Source organism: Cyanistes caeruleus, chromosome 1 (genome assembly GCF_971803275.1).
Source record: "Cyanistes caeruleus chromosome 1, bCyaCae1.hap1.1, whole genome shotgun sequence".
Classification (NCBI taxonomy): Eukaryota; Metazoa; Chordata; class Aves; order Passeriformes; family Paridae; genus Cyanistes; species Cyanistes caeruleus.
In genome coordinates this window covers 1,893,693-1,906,206 of record NC_141701.1, presented here as the reverse complement: position 1 = coordinate 1,906,206, position 12,514 = coordinate 1,893,693, and the positions used below count along the sequence as shown (strand labels likewise).

Genomic DNA, 12,514 nt, shown 5'->3' with positions numbered 1-12,514 from the left:
GAGACAAGGAGGTTGTCTGGCACAGGAACAAAAGCTTTGCACAAGTCCAGGTACAGGCTATTGGTCCATGTTCCCTCATCCACCCATGCTGGAACCAATTCCAACCCACTAAAGCTGTCGCCAGGGTGAGATGGACATGGTCGCAAGAGCAGAACCTGGAATTTCTGAGCTGTGGGAAGCAAAAGAGTCCCAACCTCATGACTCACCTGGTTGTACCAGGCATGAGCAGGTAACCTGAATAATGCCCCAATGTCCGGGGCAATGGCTGTCCCAAAGCTTCAGCCAGGGACAACCCTCAAGGCTGTTCTCTGGATCTTCTAAACCAGAGTCTTGTTCTCCTTATTGCCAGTAACCCAGAGATAAATAGAGCTCTCCAGTGCCACCAGAGAGGAGCAGAGGGGCAGAATCTGCTTGATTGGAGCAATCCCAAACATGCAGAATACAAGCTGGAAGATGAGAGGATTGAGAGTAGTCCCAAGGAGGAGGATTTGGGGTGTCGGTGGATGAAGAATTGGACATTCCCCGGCCATGTGCACTCACCGACCAGAAACTCCCTGTATCCTGGGCTCATTCCCACAGTGTGGGCAGCACAAGAGAGTGGGGGAATCTCACCCTCTGCTCTCCTGTACCAGAATTTGGTGTAGAACTCTGAGCCCCCAGTGACAAGGAAGACATGGTACCTGCTTCTTTGGATCTGTAGATGAGCCTGGAAGATGATGATGGACAGAAGCAACTGCTGCCCAACGAAAGTGAACACACCCGCCAGAGAGGCTTGTGCCAGAGGCAGGGATAGATCTGCCTTAGTGTAGGTCTGTGATCCAGTAGCTGAAAGATTTGTGGGATGCTCTGGAAGAGCAAGGTGTGCCAGTTGGTAGTAGAATGGGGAAATAAATCCTAAAAGAGCTCTTGGCACACTTTTTAACCCACCCCAGTAGAGTGTGGAACCCTGGCTTTGTGCTGAGTGAGACTGGAAGAGTCTTGGGATCAGAAAGAAGGAGGACTCATCTTAAGATGTGATGCAGGAAAACTTTATTGAGGTAGAAGATTGAAAGGCCATAAGCAGCAAGAGGATAGGAGGCAGGCTGAAGTGCAAGTAGGGTGATCATCAGATGAATCCTTTGCTTGGAGGTGGTTTTTCCAGATCATCAGTGCCTTTATGCCCCAGAGTGGGAGCATGATTTCTGGAGTGGTGCTGAGAGCCTTTAGCAGTTGTAACCACCCCTTCTGCCATAGCAGCCCAGGCCTCCCAGCCCATAGCCACAGCCCAGCCCATAACCAAATCCACGGCCATAGCCAAGGCCATAGCCAAAGCCACCAAATCCACCAGAGATGGGCTGTCCCTGCACACTGAGTTCAGTGCCCACGGCAGCTGAGGAGGTGGATCCAACGGCGGTGTTCTGGGGGAAGGAGGTCATGATGGGTCCTGGCATGGTGACCAGCACAGGGGAAGGGTTGATGATGACGCGGGAATCCTGGCATTGCAGGGCACAGGGCTCGTTGCAGCTGTTGGCCAGTGGGGTGGGTCCACAGGGACGGCAGGAGTCGTAGCAGGCCATGGGTGTGGTGTGGAGGGTCCCTGGAAGAGAGGAGGTGAGGCTGGGCAGGGGTGAGAGATGCAGGGGTTGGTGGTGCAGGAGGGTGAGGGAGAGTTTGGAGGCTGTTGTGGGGTTGTGGGGAGGTGTGAGGGCCTCTGAGGCTGAGGGTGCTGGCTGAGAGGGCCCAGGGGTGCAGGAGCAGTAGGGTCAGGGGAGTGAGGCTCACCTGGTTGTCAGCAGGAGCAGTAGGAGAAGGCGTCAGGTGAAGCCTGTGAGGGAGAGAGGCTCTGGGCCGGCTTTTATGTTGGTCCTGGAGGGGCGGGACTACCTTGTCCCATGGCCTTGGGGCATTTCGTTGGCAGCAGCCTTGTTTCGGCAGGCTGGGGAGTCATGAGCTGGGAAGTGTTTTCTTTCATGTAGTTCTGCAATTCCATGTTCAGTTCTTGAAGCTGTGTCCTTCTGACCTTGGCAGCAACTTCATTTCATTTGTATCTGGGAGGATTTCATTGTTAGATGTGAGTCAGGGAGGGTTGAATAAACAGCCAGGGCCCAGCAGAAATGCCGTGTCATCAGTGAGCTAATTTTGTAGCACATGTCCTGTGTTTTGTCGGTGCCTTGTGAAGACTGGGCTCCTCTTCTGTGCTGCTGCATGTCCTTCAGTCATTGTGTTACACCCAGGAATGATGAGGGAGCTGCTGATGTCCTGGGGAGGTCACACTGAAATTGCTTCGAAAGGTCCCCATGCCTGGGAGCTCTTCCTGATGGATGAATGAGACCCCATGCCCTTGTTTCTTGTGTAGGATCAAGAGAGATGGTCTGGAAATTAGAGCCTGGTTAAGTTGAATTTGTTCCAGTGCTGTGGTCCATTTGGATTTCTCATCATTCCATGGGAATGTACTCTGTCATTTAAAGTGTATTTGTTCACCTCTTTAAGAAATCAAATAAACAAGTGGCCAATGATGCTTGATCATGTCTTACCCAGTCTGGTCTGTGACGTGAAATTGCTTATGTTCCTCATTCAACCCATATTGTTTCATAATTTATATCCTGTCAGTCGTAATATTTTAATCCTGTTAGGAAAAAACACTAATTGCTACTGGATGGTCATTGTGATGCTATTTCCTCCTTTGTTATGGTGCCAGCGTGTCTTTGTGGAATTCCGTGATTCTGTGTTCCTCTTTAGAGGCTGTATCCATCTGACCTTTGTGGCAGTTTTTAATTTTGAGGACTATAGGCCAAAGGATTGGTATCATTGTTTTGTGTCAGGCATGTAGAAGATGACAACAAAGCCCACAAGAATTGGGGTGTTATGGGTGAGGTCATGCCATGGAACACTCACATCTCCTTTGTCCGCTCTTCCCTTCTCACAGAAATAAACCCCACATGGTTCCCATTTCTAATCACAATGATTCTTTGGTCCTCTCAAGCTCTTGCTGCTCCTGTACTGTTCTTGCTTCACGAAGTCCATGTCTTCTTCCTCTGTAGACACCTACACATCACCCCAAATCAGATATCCTTATCTCTGAGGAGAAAGGAAGTGTCAGTCTGATAGAAAGCCATTTTCAGAAGTTCTTTTACTGCAAGGATGCATGGCCATCTCTTGATCTGTTTGATCTCTGCCATGACAATAATTCTCACATCTCCAATTGATGTCCAGCCATTCCTGCAGCTACACTTCTTTCTCTGCAGCCCAGTATGTGGTTGGTGTTCTGAGCTGAAAATTCACATTCCTGTTTCCTGTCGAGATTTTGGTCCACCAGAACCCTCAGGTCTTTCTCTGTGGATCTGCTTGTAAGGATTTCCTCTCCAAAGCTGTACTCATGTCTGGGACTGTTGCAACCCAGGTGCAGGACCTTGAACTTGGATTTGTTGAAGCTCATGAGGTTCTTACATTCTCACCATTCCCAGTGTACCTCCTGATGAGATCCCTCCATGTTCTTGTGTCAACTGCAACACGCAGCTTCCTGGCACCTGCAAACATGCTGAGGGTGATCTTGATCTCACTGCTCATGTCCTTGATAAAGGTATTCAAGATCATCAGTCCAAGGCCTGAAGGCCTCGTCACTGGCCTCCACCTGTACACAGAGCCATTGACATCGCTCTCTGGCTGTTCCCCATCCATTCATTATTCCACCTTTGAAACCTGCGTGTCTACAGTTTAGAGATAAAGATGTTATGTGGGACTGTGTTAAAGCCCTGAAAGAAGTCCAGGATGACACCAGTTGCCCTTCCCTTGGCAACCAAAGTGTTCTAGAAGAGAAGGACCTTCTGTTCCTGGTGGAACTGAAATGGATCTTGAGGTCACCATGTACCCTTTACGGTAAAAAGCTCCCACAGTTACCAAAACAGGATTAGGAAGAGAAATACAAGCAAGTTGAGGGAGTTGAACATCCTGTTCCTCACCTCAGATGAAGCCACATGGACATGAACATGGTTGACCAAGAGCAGTGCAGGGCCACCATGACACTGATGGGACTGGAGTTTCCTTAAGATGAGAAGAAGCTGAGAGAACTGGGAGTTCTTCCAGGCAGGTGGCAAGAATGCAAATAGGACACGTTGTCAATGCACCATGGAATGACCTCACTGACGACACCCCAATCCTTGTAAGCTTTACTTGAATCTTCTACATGTCCTGGCATGCACCGCCAACAACAACACATTGGTCACTAATTCTCGAAACTGAAAACTATCACCAAGGTCAGGTGGAGATGGCCTCAGGAGCAGAACATGAAATTGCATAATTCCACAAAGGAACAACCAAACCATGGCAAAGAAGGAAAGAGGAGCTTGTTGACTGACCATGACTAATTACTGGGCTTTGCTCACAGGAACAAAACATTAATACTTATGATTATAAGTTATGACACCTTGTGGTTTGAATGCGGAAATAAGTAAATTGTCGACACAGATCAGTTTGGGGCAAAAAGGGATCAAGCCTGGTTTCTTTTTATTTATAGGATTTCTGAATGAGGCCAAGGAATACACATTAATTGACGGTGTCCATGGTCGAGTAAATTTCAGAAATCCAAATGGATGATAAAAATGGAACAAGTTCCACCTAAACAGCCTCGTATTTTCCAGATTCTCCCTCTAGCTCACATAGAAGACACAAGCACAGGGACTTTATTTCATAAATCAGGAACTGCTCACAGGCACCGGGACCTTTCCAAGATATTGCTCAGTGATGACCCAAGGCCATCAGAAACACCCTCAACATTTCTGGGTCCCACGCAATGACTGATGGATATCCTGTGGCACACAAGAGGAGCCCAGTCTTCACAAGGCACCGACAAACCACAGCACACAAGTGCCACAAAACAACTGCACTGATGACATCGCATTTCTGCTGGGCTCTTGTATATGTTGCCCTCCCTGACTCACATCTATCAAATCCACCTAAATATCATCTCCTGAAGCTGTTGCCAAGGTCAGAAAAACCCGACCTCAAGAGCTGGATAGGACAATGCAGAGCTGTGGAAAGGAAAACATTCCCCACCTCATAACTCACCAGGCTGGGCCAGCAAAGAACTGCTGCCTGCAAAATGCCCCAAGGCCATGGGAGAAGGCTGTCCCGCCCCTCCAGGACCGGCATAAAAGCCGGCCCAGAGCCTCTCTCCCTCACACACTTCTCACACTTTCTTCTCCTGCTCCTGCTGAAAACCAGGTGAGCCTTAATCCCCTGACCCTCCTGCTCCTGTACCCCTGACCCCTCTTCCAGCCTGCTCGGCCCCAGCCTCAGCAGCCCTCACACCTCCCCACAACCCCACAACAGCCTCCACACTCCTTCACCTACCTGCATCACCAACCCTTGCACCCCTCACCCCTGCCCTGCCTCACTCCCCTCTCTTCTAGGGACCCTCCACACCACATCCATGGCCTGCAACAGCCTCTGCCGTCCCTGCGGACCCACCCCACTGGCCAACAGCTGCAACGAGCCCTGTGCCCTGCAATGCCAGGACTCCCACGTTGTCATCAACCCTTCCCCTGTGCTGGTCACCCTGCCAGGACCCATCATGACCTCCTTCCCCCAGAACACCGCCGTTGGATCCACCTCCTCGGCTGCCGTGGGCACTGAACTCAGTGTGCAGGGACAGCCCATCTCTGGTGGATTTGGTGGATTTGGTGGCTTTGGCTACGGCCTTGGCTATGGCCGTGGATTTGGCTACGGGCTGGGCTGTGGCTATGGGCTGGGAGGCCTGGGCTGCTATGGCAGAAGGGGCAGCTACAACTGCTAAGGGCCCTCAGCAACAACCCTGACATGAGCCTCTCACTCCCTGGAACACATCTCAGGCAAGGCAGCAGCCAAGGGTACAGCCCAGGCTGAATGCAAGTATGGCCCATCTCTCTCCTCCTCTTCTTCCATTCCCTGCTATGCATCACCTCTTTGCCTATGTGCAGTCTCCTGTGCTGCAAGCCACTTCTTGCAGAAGTGACAGAGACCGTGAGACACCTCTGCTGGGCTGCTCCTTCTGCAAGGCACAAAGTCTGGCACAACCTCCTGCAAGCAAAGCACCTTATTTTGCTCAATAAAGTTTTCCTGCATCATAGCTTCATGAGTCCGTCTATTTTCTTCTCCCTAGACTCTTCTAATCCCTGCTCTGTGCTATGCTGGGGTTTTAGAGACCATGGGGATGGGTGAAAAAGTCATCCCAGACCACTTTTATGTGTTACTTCCCCAGTTCTTTTACCCACTGGCACACTTTGCTCTTCCAGTGCATTCCATCAGACCTTCAGATACTAAATCACAGGCTTGGATTCACTAATGCAGATTTATCCCTGCCTCTGGCACAGGCTCCTCATCATTTTCCATGTTTGTTCCCTTTGGCTGGAGAGCAGTTGATTCTGACCGTCATCATCTTCCAGGCTTTGGGAGATTTTCACAATCTTCCTTGTCTTTGGGAGCTTGGAGTCAAAACAGAACTCTGGTCTAAATACAGGTGAGCAGAGTGAGATTCCCCCACTCACTTGTGTTGCCCACACTGTGTGGATGAGCCCAAGATACAGGGGGTTTCTGGCTGGTGAGTGCACAAGGCTGGGACACATCCAGTTCTTCATCCAACACCCCAAGTCCTCCTCCTTGAGGCTGCTCTTGATCCCCTCATCACTCAGCCTGTGTCCTGCATTTTTGGCATTGCTCCATTCCAGGTGAGGGAGATTCTGCCCCTCTGCACTTCTTTGCTCATACTAGAGAACTGTGTTTATCTCTGAGTTACTGGGAATAAGGAAGACAAGACTCTGCTGGATAACATCCAGAGTATGACCTCGAGGATGATCTGGGGCTGAAGGTCTGGGACAGCCATTGGCCATGACATCGGGACATTTTTTTAAGGCAGCATCTCTCGCAAATCATAAGGTGGGCAGTGTTTTGCTTCCCTCGGCTCTCTGGTATAGTGTCCAGCTATTGGGGTTGTGTCTGTCTGACCTTGGTGGCATCTCTTAATAAGCTGGTATTGGTTCCAACCTTGTTGGATGAGGGGAGAGGGAACAATATCACGTACTTGGACTTATTCATGGCCTTTGTTCCTGTACCAGAAGGCACCTGCATATTCAGTCTGGAAAGATGTGGAGTTGTGCTTGGGCCATGTGGTGGATAAGGAATGGATGGGATGTCCATTCAAAGAGGACAAAGACTCATAGAGGACAGTCTAAGACGAGCTGTTGTGGTCACTGGCTCTGTGTGTGTGGAGAAAAGGAATGACTGGTGACAGGCAGAAGCTCCTATTGGGACCAGTATAATTTCCCATCTTTGTCAGGGACATGGGTAGTGGGATTGAGTGGGATGTGCAGCAAAATCAGAGACCAGGACAAGCTGAGTAGGGCTGTTGGTTGTCTGGAGAGAAGGGATGGCTTCCAGAGGGGCTGGAATGGGTTGGGACAGTGGGATATTGTCCAGTTCATGTAGCTGAACGTGGCCAAATGCAAGCTCCTGCATTTGGTTTGGAGCAGTGCCAAACATGACCACAGACTGGACAATGAGAGAGCTGAGAGCAGCCTAGAGGAGAAGGACCTGGGATGTTGGTGGATGAAGAACTGAATGTTCCTCGGCCATGAAGAGTCACAGATCAGAAAGCCCATGTGTCCTGGGCTCCTCCTCACAGCATGGGCAGCAGGTGAGAGGGGAATTCTGTCCCTCTGCTCTGCTCTTCTGAGACTGGAGATGTGTATTCAGAAGATGTGGACATGCTCGAGCAGAGCTGTAGATGGACAGGGAAGATGATGAGGGTCTGGAGCAACTGGTGCCCAGACACTGTGAACCCATACATGGCTTCTGTCAGAGGCAGGGATGGATTTGCATTAGTATATCCCAGCCTGGGGTCAAGCAAGTGAAAGGTTTATGGGATGCCCTGGAAGACCAAAGTGTGCCAGTGTGTGCCTGTGAAGGAAGAGGACGCTTCACAATGCTGCAATGCAAAAGAATTTTATTGAGGCAAGAAGAAAAAATCATGAGCAGCAAGTGGAAGAGGCCTAGCTGAGGAACAAGCAGAGCATCCGTCAGACAAGGCCTCTTTGCTTGCAGGTGGGTTGGCCAGAGCATCAAGGAATTCCTGCCCCATAGTGGGAGGAGCCTGATACTGGAGGTGCCTGATGATCTCTGACTTAGAAAAAGCAGTTTTCAGCACAGAGGAATGGATAGAGCCTAAGGGGCGATGCAGAGCATGGAGTGGGAGAAGAGCAGGAGGCAGATGGGCCATGTTTCCAGGGCAGCCTAGGTTGACCCCTTGTCTGCTGCCTTGCTTGGTGCCCAGAGGTGGAAGTGCTGAGTCCATCTGAGAGCCCTGGACCAGAGAGGTGTCCTCAATGCCTGAGATGTGTTCCAGCGAGCTGGTGGTTGGTGTCAGGGTTGCTGCTGAGGGCCCTTAGCAGATGTAGCCACCCCTTCTGCCATAGCAGCCCAGGCCTCCCAGCCCATAGCCACAGCCCAGCCCGTAGCCAAATCCACGGCCATAGCCAAGGCCATAGCCACCAAATCCACCAGAGATGGGCTGTCCCTGCACACTGAGTTCAGTGCCCACGGCAGCCGAGGAGGTGGATCCAACGGCGGTGTTCTGGGGGAAGGAGGTCATGATGGGTCCTGGCATGGTGACCAGCACAGGGGAAGGGTTGATGACAACGTGGGAATCCTGGCATTGCAGGGCACAGGGCTCGTTGCAGCTGTTGGCCAGCGGGGTGGGTCCACAGGGACGACAGGAGTTGTAGCAGGCCATGGTTGTGGTGTGGAGGGTCCCTGGAAGAGAAGGGAGTGAGGCAGGGCAGGGGTGTGGTGTGGAGGGTTGCTGAAAGAGAAGGGTGTATGGGAGGGCAGGGTTGTTGGGGTGCAAGGGTCAGTATTACAGGAGGGTGAGGGAGTGTTGAGATTGTTGTGGGGCTGTGGGGAGGTGAGGGCTGCTGAGGCTGGGAACAAGCATGCTGGCAGAGAGGGCCCAGGGGTGCAGGAGCAAGAGGCTCAGGGGTTTGAGGCTCACCTGGTTGTCAGCAGGAGCAGGAGGAGAAGGTGTCAGGAGAAGTGTGTGAGGGAGAGAGGCTCTGGGCTGGCTTTTATGCTGGTCCTGGAGCGGCGGGACAGCCTTGTCCCATGGCCTTGGGGCATTTTTTAGGCAGCAGCCCTTTGCTGGCCCAGCACAGTGAGTTATGAGGTCGGCAGTATTTTCTTCCATGCAAATCTGTAATTCCATGTCCTGACCCTGAGGCTGTGTCCATCTGACCTTGGCGGCAGCTTTTAATTGCAAGAATTAGTGTCCATTATCTTGTTGTTGGTGACTTTCAGGACACATAGAAGATTCAAACAACTCTGAGGAGAACTGATGTGTCATCAATGAGAACATGCTGTGGCATATTGACCTCATTTCCCATTTGCCTTCTTCTGCCTGAAATAACTCCCAAATCTGTCAACTTCTCCCTGTTTTAAGGGTACTCCATTCCCGTCAGTGTCATGGTGTCCCGGCACTGCTCTTGATCAACCATGTCCATGTTCTTGTTGCATTCTGCAGCCCACCAGTGGGGCACAACATGGTCAGCTTCCTCATCCTCCTTGTATTACTTTTCCTATTACGTATTTCCTAATCCTCTCCTGGTAATTGCTGGACATTTTTACATCAGAGGGTACATGGCCACCTCATGATCCATTTATGCTCCCTCAGGATCACAAGGTCCTTCCCTGCTCCAATGTTATTGTTGACGAGGGAATGGCAATCAATGTCATGTGCCTTGTATCAGGGCCTTAACACAGTCCCACAGGACTTCCTTATCTCTAAACTGCAAACACGTGGGTTTGAAGGGTTGTCTTATCAATGGGTGAGTAATTGTTCCCCTCATGCTTCTTCTGCTTATCCTCCATGAGGTTTCCTTTCCACGTGTCCGTCACAGCCCAGCACTGTGACCCCACACTGTGGTCTTGCTGGGCCCAGCTGAGACAAGCGCTATGGATGAATCATCACAAGACTCTGAGGAGCATAGGACACCTCCTTAAGTCATGTGGATTGCTTTCCCATCTCCAATGGCAAAAGCCAGGAATATAGACAAGCCTGGAGAGAAGTAGCCAAGGTAGGGAGGAAGAGAACGTGATCAAAGGGGCAGACACTCATCCCCAGAACACCTGCAAAGCTTAGAGCAGCCTAAAACTTCTGTGAGGAAATGGAATCCTTCTTCACCACACACACACAAAACGCAGCACACCAGTGCCATGGGGTGACCTTACTGATGACACCCCATCTCCACAAAGCTTTGGTCACGTCTTCAACCCATCCTGACATAATCCATCAAGCATTTAACCTCTAAAACACTTAAAAGCTTCTGCCAAGGTCAGATGAACACGGCCTCAACAGAAGGACGTGGAATGGCAGAATCCAACAAAGGAACGCCAGCACCATGACAGAGGAGGAAAGAGCAACTCACTAAATGTCCACTAGTAATTTCTCTTTTTTACTAATAGGATCACAATATTAAGACTGACGGGATATAAGTCATGAAACACTTTGGTTTGAAGGTGGAATAAAATAATTGACATCACATAAAAGGTTGAAAAAAAGAGCTGGGCCTGCATTTGTTTATTTTATTTCTAAACGAGGTCAAGAGATACACTTTAAATTATAGAATAGCTTCTTGGGCAATTTTAGAAATCTAAATGGACTATAACATTGAAACAAGTTAAGCCTGAACAGCTTCTACTTTCCAATATCCTCTCTCGATCTGATTCAAAACACAAGGCCATGAGCTCTCTTTCATCCATCAGGAAGGGTTCCCAGGCACTGGGACCATTCCAAGCTATTGCAGCATGACCTCCCCAGGACATCAGCAGCTCCCTCAGCTTTCCAGGGTGCAATACAATGACTGATGGACATCTTCAGTGGCACAGAAGAGAAGCCCAGTTTTCACAAGGCAAACACAAACTACAGCACGCAAGTGCCACAAAATTATCTCACTGGTGACATTTCAACTCTGCATGTCTCTGCTTGTTTATTCGGCCTTCCCAGAAATGTATGTAGCAATCAAATCTGCCCAAAGACCAACTCCCGACTGAAAGCTGCCGCCAAGGTCAGATGGACCCAGACTCAAGGGCAGGACATGAAACTGCAGAATTTCATAAAGGAAAACACTCCCCACACCATGACTCATCTGATGGGGCCAGCAAAGGGCTGCTGCCTAAAAAATGCCCCAAGGGCATGGGACAAGGCTGTCCCGCCCCTCCAGGACCAGCATAAAAGCCAGCCCAGAGCCTCTCTCTCTCCATCACACTCTTCCTCACACCTTCTCTGCCTGCTCCTGCTGAAAACAAGGTGAGTCTCACTCCCCCGACCCTCCTGCTCCTGCACCCCTGGGTCCTCTCTTCCAGCCTGCTTGGCCCCAGCATCAGCAGCCTTCACATCTCCCCACAGCCCCACAACAGCCTCCACACTCCATCACCCTCCTGAATCATCCTTGCACCCCCACACCCCTGCCCTGCTTCACACCCCTCTCTTCCAGGGACCCTCCACACCACAACCATGGCCTGCTACGACTCCTGCCGTCCCTGTGGACCCACCCCACTGGCCAACAGCTGCAACGAGCCCTGTGCCCTGCAATGCCAGGACTCCCACGTTGTCATCAACCCTTCCCCTGTGCTGGTCACCCTGCCAGGACCCATCATGACCTCCTTCCCCCAGAACACCGCCGTTGGATCCACCTCCTCGGCTGCCGTGGGCACTGAACTCAGTGTGCAGGGACAGCCCATCTCTGGTGGATTTGGTGGCTTTGGCTATGGCCTTGGCTATGGCCGTGGGTTTGGCTACGGGCTGGGCTGTGGCTATGGGCTGGGAGGCCTGGGCTGCTATGGCAGAAGGGGTGGCTACAACTGCTAAGGGCCCTCAGCACCACCCCTGACACCAACCACCAGCTCCCTGGAACACATCTCAGGCATTGAGGACGCCTCTCTGGTCCAAGGCTCTCAGATGGACTCAGTGCTTCCAGCTCCTGCTCTCAGGGCACCAATCAAGACAGCAGACAAGACACCAGTCCTGGCTGTCTGCAAAAATGGCCCATCTGCCTCCTGCTCTTCTCCCACTCTGTGCTCTGCATCGCCCCTTTCACTCTTTCCAGTCTCCTGTGCTGCAAACCACTTCTCCCAAGACAGAGACAGTTGAGCACCTCCAGTGGGCTGCTCCCACTGCTCCTTGATGCTCTGGCCTAACTGCTTGCAAGCAAAGGAGCTTGGCCAATGGTTGCCCTACTTGCTCCTCAGACTGCTTTCTTTCAGTGTATGCTCATGACCTTCCACTCCTCTTTTAGCTCAATAAAATTCTCTTGCATTGCAGCCTCAGATGTCTCCTTTTCTTTCACTGGCACACACTGCCACAGTTTGCCTTTCTAGTGCATTCCACATACCCTTCCGTTGCTTGAGTCCAGGCCTGGATACACTAATGCAGATCTATCTCTGCCTATGATACAAACCATGCGTGGGTCTTGTTTTCACTTTGGCTGCACACCAGTTGCTCCAGACCCTCATC

At 51.0% G+C, this 12,514-nt stretch overlaps 4 protein-coding genes across 4 annotated transcripts; 2 read left to right on the top strand and 2 right to left on the bottom strand.

Annotated features, from left to right (window-relative positions):
• Window positions 1-1,027: 1,027 nt before the first annotated feature.
• LOC111942076 (feather keratin B-4-like) lies at window positions 1,028-1,558 on the bottom strand. The gene has a single exon (XM_023945265.2). It carries the CDS (start codon window positions 1,554-1,556, stop codon window positions 1,203-1,205), a length of 354 nt encoding a protein of 117 aa, XP_023801033.1. The 5' UTR covers window positions 1,557-1,558; the 3' UTR covers window positions 1,028-1,202.
• A 3,849-nt stretch (window positions 1,559-5,407) lies between these two features.
• LOC111942074 (feather beta keratin-like) lies at window positions 5,408-5,815 on the top strand. The gene has a single exon (XM_023945262.2). It carries the CDS (start codon window positions 5,408-5,410, stop codon window positions 5,768-5,770), a length of 363 nt encoding a protein of 120 aa, XP_023801030.2. The 3' UTR covers window positions 5,771-5,815.
• Window positions 5,816-8,301: 2,486 nt separating this feature from the next.
• Window positions 8,302-8,740, bottom strand: LOC111942075 (feather beta keratin-like). Its single transcript, XM_023945263.2, has one exon. The coding sequence runs from the start codon at window positions 8,738-8,740 to the stop codon at window positions 8,393-8,395; it is 348 nt and encodes a 115-aa protein (XP_023801031.2). The 3' UTR covers window positions 8,302-8,392.
• Window positions 8,741-11,501: 2,761 nt separating this feature from the next.
• On the top strand, window positions 11,502-12,321 carry LOC111942073 (feather keratin B-4-like). Its single transcript, XM_023945261.2, has one exon. The coding sequence runs from the start codon at window positions 11,516-11,518 to the stop codon at window positions 11,867-11,869; it is 354 nt and encodes a 117-aa protein (XP_023801029.2). The 5' UTR covers window positions 11,502-11,515; the 3' UTR covers window positions 11,870-12,321.
• Window positions 12,322-12,514: the final 193 nt, after the last annotated feature.